This window comes from Cryptomeria japonica, chromosome 4, assembly GCF_030272615.1.
Source record: "Cryptomeria japonica chromosome 4, Sugi_1.0, whole genome shotgun sequence".
Lineage (NCBI taxonomy): Eukaryota > Viridiplantae > Streptophyta > Pinopsida > Cupressales > Cupressaceae > Cryptomeria > Cryptomeria japonica.
This window is the reverse complement of record NC_081408.1, coordinates 266,020,861-266,042,173: the sequence shown is the minus strand read 5'-3', so window position 1 is coordinate 266,042,173 and position 21,313 is coordinate 266,020,861. Positions and strand designations below refer to the sequence as shown.

Sequence of the window (21,313 nt, the reverse complement as noted above, 5' to 3'; positions counted from 1 at the left end):
TCACTGATTTAGATGAGAAAAGAGGAGGTGTTTTCCCTAATAAAAGGATTATGGATGACTTTGGGGATTTCATTTCTGATATGAGCCTTTTTGATTGTAAGTCTCAGAATGGGGTTTTCACATGGACAAACATGAGAAGGGATTTTTCTCAGATTGCTGAGAGATTAGATTGGTTTTTGTTATCTGAGAATTGGATTGATTCAGATTTTGAATTCTTTTCCTCTATTCTACCGGTCTCAGGTTCTGATCATTTTCCAATTTCTCTTTCATTTATTGAGGATAGGGCTTCTTTTAAGTCTACATTTAAATTTGAGCCCATGTGGTTTAGGGATTCCTCCTTTTTGCCTCTGCTTATGAAATGGTGGAATTCTGCTCCTTTTTGTTCTAGGTCCCGTATGTTTCAGATTGCTAAGAAGTTAAGTTATTTGAAATTGAATATTAAGGAATGGAATATCTCGCATTTTAAGAACATTTTTCAAGAGAAACAAAGGATTCAAGATACGATTGAGTGTTTTAATACTCATGTGCTTCAACATGGTATGGTGCCACAAGTTTTTGATGAATTGAAGTCACCAAAATTATAGCTTGAGGAGGTGTCAACTAGAGAAGAAATCTATTGGAGATAGAAATCTAGAGAGTTATGGCTTTCAGATGGTGACAGGAACACAAAATTTTTTCATTCTTCAACTAAGATTAAAAGATGTAAGAATAGGATATCTTGTATTTAGTGTCGGAATGGGAATTTATTGACAGAGCCAAAGGACATTGCTTCAGAGGCAGTTAGGTTTTTTGAGTCATTATTATCTTCAGAAAATGGAAATCTCAGCAATGATATTATATCTAATATTCCTCCTTTAGTATCTTTGGAAGACAATAAGATGTTGATGTCTCCCTTTTCCTTAGAAGAAGTTAAGAGTGTTGTCTTTGCCATGAATCCGGATAAAGCCCCGGGACCAGATGATTTTACTCCTTTATTTTTTCAGAAATGTTGGGATTTTGTGGGAAATGATGTTTTATTGGCTCTTGAGGAATCTAGGAGAAATAGGTCCATTTTAAAAGAACTTAATACTACAATGATTGCAATTTTTCCTAAAAAAGAGGATACTAAGACTTTTGCTGACTTCCGCCCCATTTCTTTATGTAACACTTTGTATAAGATATTTATGAAGGCAATTTCCCTTAGGTTGGCAAAAAATCTACCTAGGATCATTTCATTGGAGCAAGGTGGTTTTGTTCTCGGAAGGGAGACGACAGAGGGTGCAATTGTAGCACATGAGGTGGTGCATTCTATTTCCATCCAAAGAACCCCGCCCATGATACTTAAACTAGACATGATGAAGGCTTATGATAGAGTAGAGTGGGGGGCTTTATGTGTTGTTCTTGAGAAGTTAGGTTTTTCCAAGGCCTGGGTCAAATGGATTCGTGCATGTATTTCTTTTGCAAAATTCTCGGTTTTAATTAATGGTTCTCCTTGTGGTTTTTTCACTTCCTCTAGGGGTTTAAGACAAGGACATCCCCTTTCTCCCTTTTTGTTTATTCTCCTAGCTGAAACCTTTAGTTGGGCTATTAGGGCTGCTAAAGTGGGGGGGCTTTGGAAAGGTATAAGGATTCAGAATATTCCCCAAAGTATTTCTCATTGTCTCTTTGCAGATGATACTCTATTATTTGGACATGCTTCGTTAGTTGAGGCAAAAGTGATTAAAGGAATAATACAAAATTATGCATCATTTTCTAGTCAGAAAGTGAATGGTGATAAATCAAAGATTTTTTTCCTTAATACTTCACAACTGGTTCAGCATAGGTTCCAATCATTTTGGGGATTTGAGACTGGAAATCTTCCATGTACTTACCTTGGGATTCTTTTCTTTGTTAAACAGGATAAGATTAGTTTTTGGGATAAGATTATTTCGGTCATTTCTAAAAGAATTCTCTCATGGAATCATAGATGGTTAACTTTGGTGGGTAAAATTGTTCTCATCAAGTCTGTTTTGATTGTTGTTCCCATATATCTCATGTTTGTTTTGAAGTCTCCAAAAGCAGCCATTGTTAGTTTACTGGATACTCTTAGAGATTTTCTTTGGAACAATAATAAAGATGGCAAGAAGAAACTCCCTTTAGTTGCATGGGATAAGGTATGTTTGCCTAAGGAACTTGGGGGAACAGGAATTCAGAGTCTAGAGAATCAGAATTTAGCCTTAGGTGCTAAGTTGGTTTGGAAATTATATGACAAGCCTAGCTCCTTATGGGCACAGATTATGTTTGCCAAATATTTAAATAATGGACCAAGTGAGTACATTTTTAAAGTCTCAAATTTGCCTTCGGGTTTTGCTATTTGGAATTTCCTTTGTAAATGTAGATCAGTTATTTTGCCTCATCTCTCATGGATTGTTCATAATGGTAGAAAGGTCAAATTCTGGGATGAAGTATGGAATGGACACACACCTTTGGTGAATATTAGGGATTGGTCTCCTCTGATCACTGTTCTTTCCTCCCTTTGGGGTGTTTTTGTAGCAGATTATTTTGAAATTGTGACTAGTGGACCCCTTAAGCTAACTAGATGGAAGTTGATTGATTTCTTAGATGTTGATCAAAGCATGAAATTATATTTTGAAAATATTTTGGGGGATAGAATTGTATTTCTTTCTGATAATGAGGATGAACTTATTTGGACAAAGAATATTTCTGGTAAGTACACTGTTAAAGATGGTTACAACTCTCTTATGGTTGCTAAAGATTTATCTTCTTGGCCTTATAAGTTGTTTTGGCATTCGGCTTGTCTTCCCAAAGTTGGAGCCTTTGCTTGATTGGCAGTTCAGGATAGAGTCCTTACAGGTATGAGACTAGACAAACTTGGTATTACTGTTTTTTTCCTTTGTGTCCTTTGTAACAAAAATTTGGAATCTTCTTCACACCTGTTCCTACATTGTGATTATGCTTATGAATGTTGGCAATGGTTGTTTGAGAAGTTAAATATATCCTTTGTTAAGTGGTAAGGATCTCATTTCCCATTTTAGATCTTGGCCCTTTATGTTTGCCTCATCTTTTTATGCATGCCTTTGGATCATATCTCCATCTATTGTGATTTGGAATGTTTGGCTAGAGAGAAACAATAGGATATTTAAAAAAACAAGGTCTCCTGTGTCTGAGGTTATATTAAAAATTGAGTCTTCAATCTCTGAGGTTTCTTTATCATTTATTTATAAGAATTTGGAAAATCTTACTTCTTTTTCACACTGGGATAGTAGAGTTACTAGAGTTTGGAAGTTGTTGTCAGTTTTACCCTCTCATGGTTCAATTTTAAAAAAGAATAATGCAAAAGTTAAAAGATGCTCTGCTAGATGGAAACCTCCTCCGCAGGGGCACTCTAAACTGAATTTTGATGGGGCCTTTTGTGGTAACCCTGGGCCGGCTGGGGTAGGCATGGTAATTTATGATCACAATGCAAATTTTATTCAAGCTAAGTGTCATGCTATTGGTTTTAAAACTAACAATTATGCGGAATTTTGTGCTTTGTATTTTGGATTGGATATGGCAATCTCTTTGGGAATTAAGGACTTAATAATTGAAGGTGATTCTATGGTGATTATTCAATGTGTTATGAAAAAGAAATCGAATTGTTGGACTTTGCAATATATACTTGATCCCATTTTACAAAAATTAGAATTGTTTGAATCTTTCTTGGTATCCCATTGTTACAGAGAAGTTAATAAGATTGCAGATTATTTGGCAAATTTAGCCATTGATAGCAATGCTAATCAATGAGAGGTGGGTTTTGAGGAAATTCCTTCTAGGGTATGGGAAGGTTTACAGCAATAGTCATATGATTTTCTTGAGTAACGTCGATGTAAAATTTTATGATGATAATTATTCACGCTTTCCCCTTTCATTTCAAGTATTCATGTTTGTTGTCTAGAGAAGAGTTCGAGGTCATGGTATTTGATATAATAGTGTTTTTCCAAAGGTTTTTTGATACTTTCTTTTTTGGCAGGAAGGTTTTTGGTTCATGGGATTTGGCACAGGGCTTTGGAAAATTTTGTCTTCTTCCATTGATAGCAGCTATGAAGTCTACATTTGAAAATTACCCGATGGGGTTTTTTTTTGGCAAAATTGTCATATGGGCTCTATGCAAAACTAATATTATATGTGTTGTGACCGCATTTTGTATGTGGTTTTGGGCGGGGTGTATAAATTGATCCGTTAGATACTATAGGTTTATTTTATGAGTTGTGACCAGAGGTTTTCTTCCCAGGGTTCTTTCCTCTAGTATGCTCTTTGACTCCTGTGTTTAAAAAAAAAATATTAATAAAAAAGTTTAGTGGAATAATCCACTTTTATTGAAAAAAAAAAAAAACTCTATCATCAACACCACATAAAATCAATAAATAATATCCATCTAAATTATTATAATTAAATATATGCATTTTATGTCATCAATAATGTATAAAATATTTTTTCCACACAATAAATAATTCATGCTAACTAAAAACATTTCCTTTTCTATATATAAAATCTTAGACCCACATTTCAATTTATTGGATGTGTCAATCTTTTCAATGCCTCCAAAACTAAATACTATCAAATCTAAATCGAGTCGAATCTAAATGTGGACGTGATTGAACGTACGATATTTAATAACAGTATCTTGGTGTTGCTGGATTTACATTTTGTTCTTAACTGTTGACAGTGAAGTGCGATCAAAATTCAAAGTTTTGATTTTTTCCTTTATCAAAATTCAATTGAAATACGGCTATCATGCATATTTCATCCTATATTGAATTGAGATTTTTTGAAAAGTCATGTTTAAGCTCAAGAGCAAACTTAAGCTGGGTTGATTATCTGTTCCATTGTTTTTTTTCTCCTTGTATAAGGGTTGATTATCTGTTCCATTGTTTTTTTTCTCCTTGTATAAGACGAAACTGAGCTACCTATCCTCACCAACTTCTCTCCCATTTTTCTCCACTTCTTCTGTATCCGACAACACGATTTTTTGACCATTGAACACGCCCAATTGTAAGAAAATTTCGAACTGTAGAATCAGACAGATGTGTGCAATCCGTGATTGAACATGAAGTGCGTATCTTTTGGGTTATAATGTCAAACTGAGGTTTGTTATTTAACTATCATTTTTCTGACTTCGTTACGAACGCTTCTTTCATCAGTTTCCATTTCCAAATTGAGTTTGAATTGTTTACTATATTTATTTTTTCCCATCTATTTGTAGGACAAGAAAATCTATGTTTGAGGGATCTAGGTGATGCTGAGTTCAAATCTTATGTAATACAAATGAAAAATCTCTATTCCAACAGCAGTTTTTATTTAATATTTTAAAATGAGCTGCACATCTTTTGGGATATCAAATTAAAGTATATTATTTAACACACATATAAATAGAAATTGATTCTTTTATAGTCTGTTATATAAGATAATCTATTTTTGGACCTACAAATGACTTACAATATATGAGACTATGTAAGGAACACCTAAATGTGTTGCAAATGAGGTGTACATACCTTGTGCCCTTCACAATTTGTACTTGTGTCTTCTCTTTCAAGAGTACAAACTCTCCATCGTTAGGGCAACTAAGGTGTACAATAAGCAAACTTAGATGTACATGAACATGGATTCTTTGACTTTGTTATTCAAGTGGCCCAAATAAGCACATTCCTTTGATCATTTTTTGTTATTTTGTTGACAGTTTGAATTGCTTTTCTAATTATGGATATATATTATAAACTATATTTTCTTGCTAGAAATTTGAAATTTGATATCTGAAAATTTATGTTATGTATTATTTTTTAATTATAAAACTATAATTTAAATTGAAGAGTCGAATTTGTTAGTTTAAAAATACGTTTTTATTTATTTTGATATTATAACTTAACTAAACACACAAAAATAATATTTTATGAATTTAAAAATTATAGATCACAATCTAAAATATTCATATTTAAACTTAAAGTTATAATTTAAGAAAAAAACTAACTTGCAGTTAATAGTATTTTTTATTTATAATTTTTGTGAATTCAAAAATTAATCAATAAATTTATCTTCATCAATTTGCTAAAGCTGAACTTTGACACTAGTTGGCTGAAGTTAAACTTCAACAAGTCTTCTCATGGCAACATGGGTTGGGCAGGAAGGGGTGGAGTGATCAAAGACTCACGTGGAAGCCTCGTCCTTGTCTATGTGGAAAATTTTGGAATCCAAACCTCCAGCATGGCTGAAGTGGTAGCAGGCTATCACGGATTTATTGCAACCAGGGATAAGGGGCTTAGACACATCATTGTCGAAAGAGATTCTCATAATACAATCATGATGCTTAAAGGAGTGGCTAAACCAAACTGGAAGTCTAACTCTCTCATCACCAAGTGTCATGCACTCCTTCCTACCCTAAGTGATGTTAGCTTTCACCACGTGTGGGAGGAGGGTCATTGTGTGGTGGACAATTTACCTAGGTTAGGTGTGTTTGTTAATAAATTTGAAATTTGAATTTACTTGCGCTCACAAAATCTTGATTGAGGCTCATGCCATGATTTTGAATGACTTGTCTATCAATGATGTATAATCCCAAGTTTTCCTTTTCGATACTTTCCTTTCTTTCCTTTTCCTTTCCTTGTTGGTTAAGGTGATGAGATTTAAATTTTGTCGGTACTACCTACTACTGTATCTCTCAAACCTATCACTTTCTCAACCTGGCTTCATCTTCTATGGATATGGGTGGTGATATGAATCAGATTGAACCTGATGAATACTAAGAATTCAAGAACAATGGAGAGCTTTTGAGTACAGTGATTTAGGCAATCTAGATACTTTTGTGGAGGGGATGACTAGCCATGATCCCAAGCTCTCTACCATGTTTATTCAAACCTCGAATAATGGTGCTATTAAGATTGGGAGTGTTGCCTTTGTGGTTTCTATGAAGACCATTGTGAAGGTGACTGGGCTAGCCCTTGATGACGTAAATCTTTGCCCAAAAATCCCAAAGGGAATTATAAAGAGGACTTTGATCATTTCTTTGAAAATTGGGACGGGGATTTCCAAGCTTCAAAGTGGTTATAACAGAGAAGAAATTCATAGAATCTCGAAGGAGGCAACCATGTTATTCACGAAGTACTTTACCCTGGACAGAAGGAAAAGGAGGTTCCATTTTGAGATTTTCCCCATGTTAAATCATATTTGCCACAAGGTAAGAATTATTTTTCCCTTCTATTTCATATCCTCTTTTTCTTAGTCTATTTCTAAAGCTATGGTTAAAGGTAAATCCCCTCTCCATTAGGGCCTCATTCATAGATTGTATAATTTTCACTTAGATTTATCCTCTTCTAATGGGGTCCCTTCTATTGAGAATGGGTTCATTTATGACCCTAGTTTATATGTTGATCTTATGTTTACTCCTAATTCTAGAGAAGTGTCTCATTAGGGTGTTAAAATGCTCGCTAGGAAAAACCTTTCAAGAATGGCAAAATTTAAGGCCATTGTAGCCACTAAAAAGGACCAAGATTTGGATACCCAACTTGAGATGCAATAGAATGTGGAGATTGTTGATGATTCCATCTCAGAGTCTCTGTCCTTGAAGGATTTGAACTCTTTAGATACCATAGGGTCGGACCAATCCCCTGCTAAAACTAGTGCTAACCCTAGCCCTTCCCCCTAAAACCCTCCCCACTCTACTAATAACAAGCCCCCAAGCCCTATCTCAGTTCTTACTAAAATTGTGAAGGACTTGCACGAGGATGTGCAAAGACAAGAGGACCTATTAAAATGGCTCTTTGCACAAATGAATATGGCCATCAAAAAGATCAATTGGTTAGAGGTAGTGGCTAAGGAAAAAGCCAGGGCCAAAACTTGGGTGGATAATTTGGATGAGGGTAGAGTTTGGAAAACTGCTAATGACCTTGTTGGCATCATAGGGCAATGTGATAAGGTGGGTAGTAAGATTGATGATATGGACTCCAAGATTAAGATGGCAGGGATCAAGCTCGAGTTGGAAAAGGTTAAGAAATCCTAGGAGGTCCTTAAGAAGAAAAATGAGGAGGTTAAGCTTGCTTTCAGAAATATGGCTAGTAAGCACAAAGCCTCCCTATAGGTGATACAGGTTGAGATGGAAAAGAAAAAGGCAAAGAAAATAAAACACACGGATTCCCTGGCTACAAGTTCTAGCCCCACGACGTTTTTGGTTAAAGTCAGCCTTGATTCCATGTTGGTCTCTTCTAGCTCTAGGATCAAGTCAAGCAAAAAAGTGTACTCTTCTCATAAATTTCTTAGTTTTTGCTAGGATTGGTAGGAAAAGGGTAACATCATGTAGTTGACCATCTCTTTGTGTTTGTGTTGGGTGGTTGTTTTGTGGTTTGTGGTTATTTTGATTCTTCTCTATTTTGCTAGTCTTTTAGTTTAGCTACTAGATCTTTGTTCACCCTGGTAGGTTTTCGTTGTGTTTTGGTGGGGGAGTTTTAGCTAGTTGGACATCCCTCATGCATTATTGGTATCACTGTGTGGATATGTAACAGTTCAGGCCTATTCCACTTTAATTAATCAAAACATGAAGTAAAAGTAGTATACATTATCCTAATAATCATAATTAAATCATCCAACTCATTATCATAGTTAAATTAATATATTTTATGTTTCACTTTTATTTACAACATGAGAATACTTTGTATTATTTATTTTAAATAATAATAGAAAAATAGTATGACCAAAAAATTATTTACTTATTTATTAATAACATTGATTACTTTTAATTTGATGGCTACTGGCTTAGGTACATATTGCAAAAATGAAACTCAAGTGGTTGGAGGCTTTAACTAATGTAGATGTAGGGGATGGAGATTGATCCATTGAAGATGAAGAAAATAGGGTGTGGGTGGAGCCTAACAACCTTGCAGTTACACATATAAAATGTGATTCCCTGGAAGAGGAGGTTAATGTGCTGAAAGAGAAGGAGCCTTGGAGGAGGAAATCATGAATATAGGGAGGTCTATCTTTTCTATCCAAGCTAATAAGAATGTGTTGATTGAAAAATTGGATGAGATAGTGGCCTTCACTAAGGGGATGGTGAAAAAGACAATGACCTCAATACAAGCTCTATAGTTGTATCTTGATAAGAAACATGCCAAGTGGAAGAGGTCCACTGAGATTGCTACTAGTGCTTCAGAGGTTTTTAGTAAAAGGGTAAAGATGATGTTTTTTCCCTGAATGTTACTCCTACTAATTATTTCATTAAAATTATCTCTTTTTGGGAGCAATTGAATGTAATCAATCAGAAATAGCATGTTGTGAAAGGGCCTAGATTGTAAGACAATATTTTTTCTCTAAGGGGCTATATTTTTGGTTTTTTAGTTCTCAGTCCATTTTATGGTTTGTGTCTAGTTCTAATTTTTTTTTATCATTCAAGTCCTTAATGTTAAGTTTTCTCATATCTTGTTAAACCCCTCGTTTTTGCTGGTGGACTACTATGTAAGGGTTTAGGCCCTACAATGATTTACTTAATCAAAGCATTCTTCTTTTTTAATAAAAATTCAAATTAAATATTGATAAATCTCAAGCCATGGACATTAAGCATATTTTTATTATATATTTTATAATAAAATGAAAAAAATATTGGAGATATTCTTTTGATGATGGTAATAATTTTATTCTACTCATTAACTCTACAATTTTTATTTCCATTTTTTATACTAACATAATGTCATGTTGCCAGACTATTATCTAAAGTCTATAACAAACCCAATTTGTACATTTATATCTCTTTTGAAGTAGTTGAAGGATATTGTAAATGTAATATCAAGTTGCTAACTTGTCATGTAATCTCCATAAGAAAGTTGATTTGTACATGTAAAGCTCATTTGAAGCAATCAAGACCCGGTACCAACACAACATCAAGTTGGTAACATGTTATGTAACATCTAAAATGATGTCATGTCACGTATTTAAAGTTCATTTGAAGTGATTAAGGCCCAATGCCAGCAATGCAAAATTGGTAGCCCGTTATGTAAGATTTGAAAAAAAGGTCAAATCATGCATGTTAAACTAGTTTGAACAGTCAAAGTTCACTTCCACCATGATGCCAAATGTATTAGTTGATTTTGTTTCATAGCCCACTACCGAAACAATGTGAAGTTCGCAACCTCTATCATAGTCAGGGCATGCATTGAAATATTTTATTTGATGTGCATTTACTCTTACCCCAAAGCTTTCCCCATTCCCTCATAAGAAATATTTGTAGTTTGTTTCCTCACTACTCTTGTATACTTTAGTAGACTAATTATCATCTACTTGCACTAAATATTAATGAATATCATTACATCATCACCACTAATTAAAAACTAAAGCATTGCATTCTACACCAAAAAAAATAGAGTCGACTATCCAACCACTTAAAATGCACATCATAGGAAGGAGACAATAATTTTTTTGACAAATCTCTTGTATGATATGTGTTTTAAGTGCCTAGATAGCCACAGGTCCAAAAGACAAGTGAATTCATTTTTTTTATTAGATTATAGTGATAACAATTTTATTGCATTATCTCCCCAAGACCAAACAACATTTTTAAACTAGTCAAAGCCCAATTCTAACACAACTTTCTTCCCATAAACTAAAATTGAAAAAAAAAGTTTATACAATGTTCTTTTACATAAATTCTAATTGCAGAAAGGAAAAGAGAATAATCTATTTCTTTTTACAAAAATAACATCTAATTTCTATAGAAATAAAATAAGGAAGTGTATGGGTGTCTTGTAGATTGCAAAAGATCATTGTTGTGGATGCCAATTCCATGTGCATATGAAAAATATGCATGTGAGATCTCAAGATAACTATGATGTGCAATACTATATCCTCAAAGCTTTAAGTTGCAAGGAATAGTGTGTGTGTGTGTGTGTGTGTGTGTGTGTGTGTGTGTGTGTGTGTGTGTGTGTGTGTGTGTGTGTGTGTGTGTGTGACTACTTCTCTCCAATACACATGAGGTGGGTTTGATTCTGATATCATGCTTCTGGTTGCATCCAAAATAGTTTTGTTCTTCCTTTCCACAACTCTATTTTGTTGAGGTCTCCGAGGTGCTGATAATTGTCTTCTAATTCCATTCACTTCATAGAATGTATTAAATTCCTTAGATGTGAATTCACCTCCTTGATCTGACCTTAAACATTTGATTTTTTTACCAGTTTCATTCTCTACCATTACCTTGAATAGTTTGAATTTCCCAAAAGCTTCTAATTTCTCCCTAAGAAAAGTAACCCAACACATTCTAGCATAATCATCACTGATTAGCATAAAATATCTATCTCCTTGTAAACTTCTAGTTCTTGCTAGACCACACAAATCAGTATTAATTAAATCAAAAACATTATTGGATTTCTCTGGAATACTCTTAAAATTTTTTCTAACTTGCTTTCCAAATTGACATTCCTTACATATCGGATTGTGAGGTTTTATAATCTTACGTAAATCTCTTACTGCCTTAGTTGTACTGATCTTTATAATGCAAACAAAATTTACATGACAAAGTCTCTTATGCCATAACCAACTTTCATCTATATGTGCAATCAAGCATGTCTTCTCATTGTTATTCAAGTGAAAGATATTACCTCTAGTCTGATTACCGGTTGCAATTTCCAAACCAGTTCTATTCATGATTTTGCATTTACCATTCTTGAATTGTAACTGAAATCCCTTTTCAACTAATTGACCAACACTCAAAAGATTATGCTCCAAACCTTCAACATAATAAACGTTATCAGTATTATGCTTACTATCAAAGGATATAGTGCCTTTTCCTATGATCAAACAAGCTTTATCATCTCCAAATCTTACTAGACCTCCATTGTATTCCTGAAAAGTTGAGAATTTACTTTTATCACCAGTCATATGATGTGAACATCCAGAATCAATGATCCATTCATCCTTTTCTTTAATTTTAGCTGTCAGGGCCTTCTCTATCGGTTGTATGGTAGGTGTTGGTTGTTCTTCTATTATTGCAACAAAATCCCATCCATTCTCTGTCAGTTCCTCATCAGTAACTCCTTCATCGGCATAGTAACATGATTTGTCTCTATTATTCTTAAATATGTATCTCTAATATTTAGGGTTAGGCTTGTATGATCTTTTAGCTTCTTCTTTCAATCTTGCATGTCTATCAGGACACCTAGATACCATATAACCAATTTTATTGTAGTTAAAACATTTAAATGGTGCTTTACCTTCATACTTACTTCCAACTGGACCTTTAGGCATTTCCCTTGCAAATAGTACTTCAAGCTCTTCCAATTCTTCATTCTCTCTTCTAATTTCTTCATGTTCTCTTGAATAAAGTGCTTTCCAATCAGATTTCTCAGATGATGATTCTTTGAAGGCTAAATCTGTCTTAATTGTACCAACAGGACCAAATTCCTCAAGTTCAAAAGATGAAAGTTTTCCAACCAAGGTGTCTCTAGATAATGATGTATTAGGCATTGTTCTCAATTCATTAATAGCAGTTACTTTCATTTTGTATGCTGGTGGAAATGCTCTTAAAACTTTAGAAACAATTTCGTCTTCACTTAAGGATCCTCCACAACATTGTATACCCAAAACAATTTTAATAACTCTTTCGATAAAAGCAGAAATCCTTTCATCTTCTTCCATTTTCAGATTTTCATACCTGACCCGGAAGCATTCCAATTTTGCAATCTTGACAGTGGTATCACCTTCATTCAATGTTTCCAATTTATCCCAAATAGCTTTAGTAGTAGATTGGTCTGATAATCCCATGATTTGTTGATCTAACAATGTGCTCAAAATTGCTTCTCTTTCTTTGTAATCATTCTCCTGATCTCTAGCCAAGTTAGGAGGATTAGGTTGACTCTATGTAGGACCAACATAGCCATTCTTTGTAGCATCCCATATGTCTCTTCCAATGCAATTCAAATGTGTCTCCATTCTGATCTTCCATATACCATAGTTAGTTCCATCAAGCTTTCGATTGTCCTTCCTACAATAGTTATTTTCCATAGAATCTCTTGAAGCTGTTAAACTTCTATAAAAGGAGGACTTGGCTTTGACACCAATTGTTAGGACCCAGAGGCAACTGAGAATTGGGGGGGAGGGGGGGGGGGTTGATCAATTGTCTATTAATTTCAACCCAAATATAACATAATCAAACTTGATGCATAATACTGGTAAACCAAACTTAATGTCAGTTGACAGTTTAATAGTTAATAACAGTACCGGTAAAGTTTAATGCATGAAACAGAAAAACAAATAACATCCACAACACATAACACAGATATTTGTACGTGGAAACCCTGTAAGGGCAAAAACCGTGGTGGGAAACCTTACCCACAATCAGATGATACTACTGCAGATAGTATGTGTGTACAAATGGGGTCTGCACATGCAGAAAGGCTAATTGCCTAGAGCTCACTACTCAATCACAAAATGGGAGTCACACTGACTACAATTGGATGGTTATATCCAATGATAATGTACTGCTCAGAATAACATCTTCATATGCTAGATTTAGTACTGGTTAAGCTCAAATTGACTTCTTCATACCTTCCTTGAATCTTCAAATAATGTCTGCATGTATCACTCTTCTTATATTCGCATATACCTTATTACAATCTCTTTTTCTACCATGTTTATCCCACAAATGAGATCTTACATATATACGAAAACCTAAGACCAAATGTGTAGGTCGGCTCACTAAAAATATTGCAATTAAATCAATTACAAATGAATCGATATGTGATGCATCAGGTCGTCTCAATACATTTACAATAATAGCCAATCAATAAATCATCTCCATAACATGTCGTGTTGATATGGAATAGATAACACTAGCCGGTTCATAACCTAGACCTATTTGCTGGTAACAACAAATATGCAAACATGATTAGACCAATAACCAAAACACCAAAACCAAGTGTCCAAACCATGTCTTCGACATGACCAAGTAATCTCCAGATGATAACAAGTCATCCTCTGTGCTAGTGTGCAATATAACCTACCAGTGAACCAAATACTAGTGACTGTGCATGAGTCACTGAACATGCCAGTGATCATAACCAAAGATCTCCAGTGAGATAAGTGTTGACAATTGTTGACATGAATGATAGAACCAATGCAACACATCCATAATACCAACAATCATCCAAATATTATATAAACAACAAACCATGGTCCATACTAGATAACATAAAAATGCTAAAAATTATTTTAATATATATGTATTATGAAATAGAAGTGGTAATGACAATGAAAAGAGGTGATAGGATGCCAACCCTTGTGTGATGAAGAAAACCAATAATAATATATAATAGAAAAGAGGATCTAATTTGAGGTTGCTTAGGAAATTGCCATAAACAATCAAGCCTATATTTTGGTCTTTTAAATTGTCACTGAATAATAAATTATTGTGGGGCACTAGCAACTTGTGTGGATGTCAATGTGTCATACTAGAGTACAAACAATTATAGCTTCTAGAATGGTGAAACACTAAAAAATAGCAAGGTTAACATAAAATAAACTAGGTTTACACAAAGAAGACCATGAGAGGGCATGAACTTGGCACCATTAGTATAAAAGTGCTAAGGAAAGGACTAAATGAATCTAAACTCAAGCTAGGAAAGATAGGCACCAAAGTAAGTTCAAAAAATGATGTTAAAGTATGAGGGTATACAACATTTAATTTTACAATTAGAATATTGTGTCTACATATATTCATACATATCTATGTTTACATAATCCAAAAACTTCGTCTATCTCATAATTCATAGTTTAATGAACTAATTCATGGCTTTTTCGAGCATGGCAATTTAACTAAATATTATAGCTATTCAATATTCTTGCATGACATGTGCACCTTAAAAACACATTTTGAGAGATCTATCATTAGATAAATAAGTTATCAAAGAGTCCTCCCTTTTCTTTCTTTGCATGACCAAAAATTTATCATCCTCCTTAGTTGACTAGATTTAGTTATTTGATGCATTAATGTCTCAATCTATAGAACTATATTGATTTAACTTGTGGTGATAATTGGAAGGGTTAAGAAAAACAAGAAACTAGAATCTAAAAAGGGGGCTATAATTGCAAAACACCAGTTTATACAAACTACTTCCTTGGTTGGATTGATAAATGATAGTAGATTTTGTCATTTTGGTGAATCAATTGATCCCATGATATTTTTAATAGAATATAATCTTTATACGTCATTTCCCTTTTATGTGCATTCTAAGTGAATAAACCTGTATTTAATTTTGATGAAGGAATTGCAGCTCTCTCTATATAAATCTATACTTGATTCCCTTTTTTACATTTGATCATATCCATCATGTATTAAAAAAAATCATCTTAGTTTTTATCACTTGGTTTGTATCTAGGTACTCTTCTTTTTTATTCTTGTCTAGTAAACCTAAGTTGGCCTAATGATGATAAATTTATACTCTTTAAAGAAATGTCATAAGTTTAAATGCTATAGGAGACAAAGTATATCTACCTCATATTATTTGAAGCACAACAAAGTTTCTCCTACACAAATAGGAGTATAGAGTAGTTCCAAATCACTTGTAAGCCCAAACCAAGTCACTTAATATTGTGGGCTATAAAAAGATTGTTTCCATTTTCATTTCCACCTTTTTGTGTAATCTTTTATCTCTTATGAATTAGACAACACTTGAATAACAATAAGATCGAAGATGCCACATAATAAACTAATGTTAGGAAAATAATAAGGGCTAAGTTATTTAGTTAGACTAACAAAATTTGATTTTACAATCAAAAAATCAAATTTTGGTGTTAGTCAAAGAAATCAAAATGTATCTTCCTTACAAAGCCAAAGTTGACTAGGCACCCAACATTTAAATTTGATGGTCATATGATTGCATTTAATTATTTTTTATGTAAAAAACAATCAATATTAGATGAAGATTGCATTACATGAAAAATGAGATTTCAGAAGAACCATTATGACTCATAAACTAAATTTTATGTACATATTTCAATCATATATAATTTTTTTTATGATAAAACATATATAATATTTGAAATATAAACTCGAATTAATAATATCATAAAAAAATACATAATAAACAAGATCAACCATCAAATTTAGAGTTTGATGGTGTCCTTCCCATAAAAATGTTTTTTCTATTTAAGAAATCAAGAAAAAAAGAATGCAGGCTTACATGACTATGTTTATTTTCAGCCCCGCTTTTGGTATGGAAACAAATCCTATTATTGCTCTTGTGAAAGCATAAATGTATGAAAATGAAAAACAAACTTATAGGTACCAATAATAAATCTCGTCATCGGTACCTACTAAAGACCCGCTCTTGTGAAAGAAAAAATGAGAAAAGGAAAAACAAATTGATAGGCACTAATAACAAATCTCTTGTCACCACTACCTAATAAGAACCCTAATCACTACCTACTTCTGACCCCAAAGTTAAAAGCTCAATAAATCTCTCTCAATCACTACCTACTTCACCCGAAAGTTAGAACTTTAATAAATCTATCTTGATCACTACCTACTTCAGACCCACTTGTTCAATAAATCTCTCTTAATCACTACCTACTTCAGACTCCAAAATTAAAATTTCAATAAATCTCTCTCATCACTAAAGTTGAAATTTCAATAGATCTCTCTCAATCATTACCTACTTCAGACCCCCAAAAAAATTAAATTTTCAATAAATCTCTCACAATCACTACCTACTTCAAACCCATAGTCAACATTCAATTAATCTCTCCTTATCACTACTTACCTAGTAAGCACCCCAAAGTTAAATTTTCAATAAATCTCTCGCTATCAGCGCGACTTATACAGATGAGATTTTTTAAGTCAAAGCACTGTGCACCACACAATATTTTTAATAAATCTCTTGTTATGAGCGTGACTTAATCAGATCAGATTTTTAAAGTCAAAGCACTGCGCACCACACAATATGCTTTATATTTCTCCCTCTCTTCTTTCTGAGTTCAAAGCAATACATATGGACATGAAAATGGCTTTAGTTTTCCTACTTCCCCTCCTCTTGTTTCTGTCTGCACTACCTTCTTACATCTCTCTCCATTCTTCTCATTATTCTGATCAAGAAGCTCTTCTCTCTTTTAAAAGTTCACTGTCCCTTGATCCCTATAATTCTTTGTTTGATTGGCATCCGAATCATACCACCTGCAATTGGACTGGCATTCTCTGCTCTTCTCGTCATCAACGTGTAATTTCACTGAATCTCACTGGTATGTCTTTGATGGGACCCATCTCTCCTTTTCTTTGTAATCTCTCTTTTCTTAGAGTAATCTCTCTCTCAAATAACAGCTTACAAGGCCACATTCCACCTCAGTTGGGGAGGCTTTTCCGTCTTAGAATGCTTGATTTGTCTATAAACGAGTTGGAAGGTTCTATTCCCTCCACTCTAGCAGACTGCCAATCTTTGCAGGTTCTCATATTGTCATCTAATCATTTGAGCAGCAATATACCTTCCCAATTTGGACTCCTTTCACATTTAAAGAAGATTGGGTTGGAAGAAAATCAATTGACAGGCACCATCCCAGTTTCTTTGGGAAATTTATCTTTTTTAATTGATCTACGACTGGCCAATAATCATCTTCAGGGTGGAATTCCCCTAGAATTAGGTATGCTTAGTCAACTCAAAGTGCTCTATCTTAATATCAACAATTTGAGTGGAGAAATTCCACCCACCCTTTTTAACTGCACTCTTCTCCATAAATTGTCAGTATGTACTAACAAATTGAGTGGTTACATTCCTTGGCAGTTTGGCAAATTATCAAAGTTACAGCTATTACATTTGTGGGGAAACCAATTCATCGGAGAAATCCCAAGATCCCTATTTAATTGTACTCAACTTCAAAGGCTTGATTTAGGCAATAACCAATTAAGTGGTGAGATACCCTTAGAGTTTGGTAAGTTACGCCAACTTCTAGTTCTTTACTTATTAGATAATCATTTTGTGAGCAAAAGCAATGATTTGTCCATTTTAACGGCCTTGACTAATTGCTCTTATTTGAAAATATTAGATTTGTCCCTTAATAATCTCACTAGCATTTTGCCCTCTTCTATTAGCCAATTATCAAGCCAACTCTCTTATTTAGGGTTGTCCTCTAATAAAATTGAGGGAAATATTCTAAGTGGCATTAGCAACCTCACAATGTTGGGATACATAAACTTATCCAAAAATTGTTTCAATGGAACTATTCCATTCCCATTGTTTCAACTTCAACATCTTGAAAGATTATATTTGGATAAAAACAATTTATATGGAAGTATTCCAAAAAATTTGGGTGATGCAAAAAGTCTTGGGCTATTATCATTGAGTGAAAACACACTTTCGGGGGAAATTCCAAATAGTCTTGGTGATCTTCCACAACTAAGATATCTTATTCTTCATCACAATCAATTGTCAGGGAAAATACCTACCAGTTTAGGGAGATTACAAACTTTGGAATTGATGGACTTGTCCCACAACAAGCTAAGAGGAAATATACCCCCAGAATTAATAGCTCTTAAAAATCTGCAGTTTTATTTCAACACTTCCAACAATTTATTACAAGGTTCTCTATTAGAAATGAGCAAAATGGTGATGGTCCAAGCTATAGATGTGTCTCTCAATAACTTCTCAGGTGAAATCCCAACCACATTGTCAAGTTGCACAAACTTACAATATTTGAATCTTTCATGGAATTCATTTTATGGCCCAATACCAACATCACTCACAAAGCTTAAAAATCTTCAAGATATAGATCTCTCTAGAAACAATTTATCGGGTGGAATCCCAATAGCATTCCAGGAGATGAAAAATCTTCAACATATCAATCTCTCTTCAAATAGATTAATAGGAGAAGTTCCAAAAGGAGGAGTTTTTGCAACAATTAATGAGTCAGCACTTATGGGAAATCTTGACCTTTGCAGCAAGCAAATCCATATGCAACTCTGCTTTGATTCTAAACATAAAAGAAGACTAGTCCCCAAAAAGATGATAATACCAATTATTATTGGTACTACAATCTTCATCATGTTGCTTGTATTGTTCATAATTTTGTATAGAAGGAGAAATGGTAATCAAAATATCCTTTATATCAACATTGGGCCTAAAATAATTTCATATGAAGAGCTTGAAGAAGCAACTGGACAGTTTAGTGAAAGCAATCTATTAGGAGTTGGTGGTTCTGGGTTAGTGTATAAAGGGATTCTCAATAATGGTACAAATGTTGCTGTCAAAGTTATCAATTATGATGATGAAAATGCTCTCCAAATTTTTCATAGAGAATGTGATGTGTTAAAAAGAGTCAAGCATCATAATGTGATGAAAATAATTTCAACATGCTCCAGCTCTAATTTTAAGGCATTGATTCTTCCATTAATGTCAAATGGAAGTTTGGAGAGATGGCTGTATCCTGATGAAGAAAATGAGTGCAAATTAAATTTGTTTGCTCGATTAGGAATAGCAAAGGATATAGCACAAGGAATGGCATATCTACATCATCATTGCTTTGTGAAAGTAATCCATTGTGATCTAAAACCAACAAATGTGTTGTTGGGGGATGACATGACTTCATATATTGCAGACTTTGGTAGTGCCAAACTACTATTTGGGAATTCAATGGATTTAATGACTTCTACAAATGCAATTAAAGGATCTATAGGCTACATTGCACCAGGTATATATTTTTAATTAGTAAAAGATAAATAATCATTCATTTGGTTTGACATTTGCTATGAATATTTCATGTGTGATGAGAATCACTAATTATTATTTTATATTGTATTATAGAATATGGAATGGGTGGAAACATCTCAACAAAAGGAGATGTGTATAGCTATGGAATTTTGCTTTTAGAGTTGTTTATGAGGAAGAGACCTACAAATGACATGTTTGCAGAAGGAATAAATCTACCAAAATGGATAGGTATGGATTTTCCAAATAATATCACACAAGTGGTGGACAAAGACCTACTTAGAGATGTTGAACAACCTGAATTAGAAATAATATTGGCATGCCTTACTCAATTAATTCAAGTAGGTTTGTTTTGCACAAGGGAGCTGCCACAACAACGCCCAAATATGATGGAGATAATTGAAAGACTAGAAAGAATAACAGAGACATTTCTTGGATCTCAATCTTTTCAAATGCCAATGGATATCTCACCCTTTCTTGAGAATACATGTGGCCTAAAAGATTATGTGCTAGAGAGTTGTGAAAATTGGTCTACATTTACATTTTAGCAATTCACTAAACTATCAAAATTTGTCTTTGATAGAAACTACATTTTTTCTAATATTTTTTCTTGCAACTAAACACTCAACTTAATGTTATGTAGTTAAAGGCATGTGTAATGTTTAGTTGGACTCTATAAATTTGGAGATATGATAGTGTTAGCCACTTATAAGGCAGACATAGTGAATGATTAACCATATGTATGTATGTATGTATGTATGTATGTATGTATGTATAGAGAGAACCAAAAAATGGTTTTTTTTTGTTATAGTCTTCATTCTTCCTTACGAAGGATGTAATTTATATCTTTCTAAATTTTGTATATACAAATCTTAGGTAGTTAGGTATTATTTAAATAAATATTAATCTTACTATTATTTAAAATTTAAATTAAACTAAGAAAATCACATAACTATGTAAAATGTATTATTTAAATAAATATTTAGTAAATATTTAAATATAAAATTCTTTATTTGTAAGGATCTAAAAAAATCTTGTGATAATTATTTGGTATTTATTGACACAAGTGTTGGAAGTTGCCTTTTCTAAATTAGATTCTAATACCTAAAAAATTCTATTACATTTTTCAAAGAAGGTAAAGAAGATAGATTTCGAATGTAAATTATACATTTCCTTTCATTGTTTATTAGTATGACTAACATGAGGTAGGAAAGGGTAGAACGAGAAATTATTTTCACATCAAAATAAAAATATAAAAGAATAAAAGAGACAATGAAACAAAGTTGTTGATTGTAGCTTAGTCTTAATTTGATTTTGGGTGAAGTTGTTAAAGTGGTTTCATTTAAAAAAAATTACGATCATCTACATCTATAACTATTAAACTCTGTGAAGAAAGGATAGAAATAAGTGGTCAAAGAATTAGTTTACATTTTGTTGTCGAGATCGAAGTAAATGTGATTCAATTTAATTCAATTTTTTGGCAGAAACTTATTCTCCCACTTTATGACTAGTCACATTTAGATGAGTCTTGTTATGCCTATACAACCTAAATGAAAATATAAAGGAGACAAAAGTTTACTTATGGATACGATATTGGACTAAATATTCCACAGTTTTTAGATATATTTTGTTTTGAG

The 21,313-nt window shown here is 33.3% G+C and overlaps 1 protein-coding gene across 1 annotated transcript; it reads left to right on the top strand.

Moving 5' to 3' along the window:
- The first annotated feature begins 16,958 nt into the window (after positions 1–16,958).
- On the top strand, positions 16,959–20,426 carry LOC131039682 (putative receptor-like protein kinase At3g47110). Its single transcript, XM_057972477.2, has 2 exons — positions 16,959–19,659; positions 19,773–20,426. The coding sequence occupies exons 1-2, from the start codon at positions 16,974–16,976 to the stop codon at positions 20,222–20,224; spliced, it is 3,138 nt and encodes a 1,045-aa protein (XP_057828460.2). The 5' UTR covers positions 16,959–16,973; the 3' UTR covers positions 20,225–20,426.
- The last annotated feature ends 887 nt before the right edge of the window (positions 20,427–21,313 follow it).

Bases quoted from the DNA above. Each gene is read 5' to 3' on its own strand.
- LOC131039682 (XM_057972477.2), top strand. From the start codon at position 16,974: ATGGACATGAAAATGGCTTTAGTTTTCCTACTTCCCCTCCTCTTGTTT. The intron at 19,660-19,772 runs GTATATATTTTT...ATTGTATTATAG, and splicing joins TATAGGCTACATTGCACCAG to AATATGGAATGGGTGGAAAC.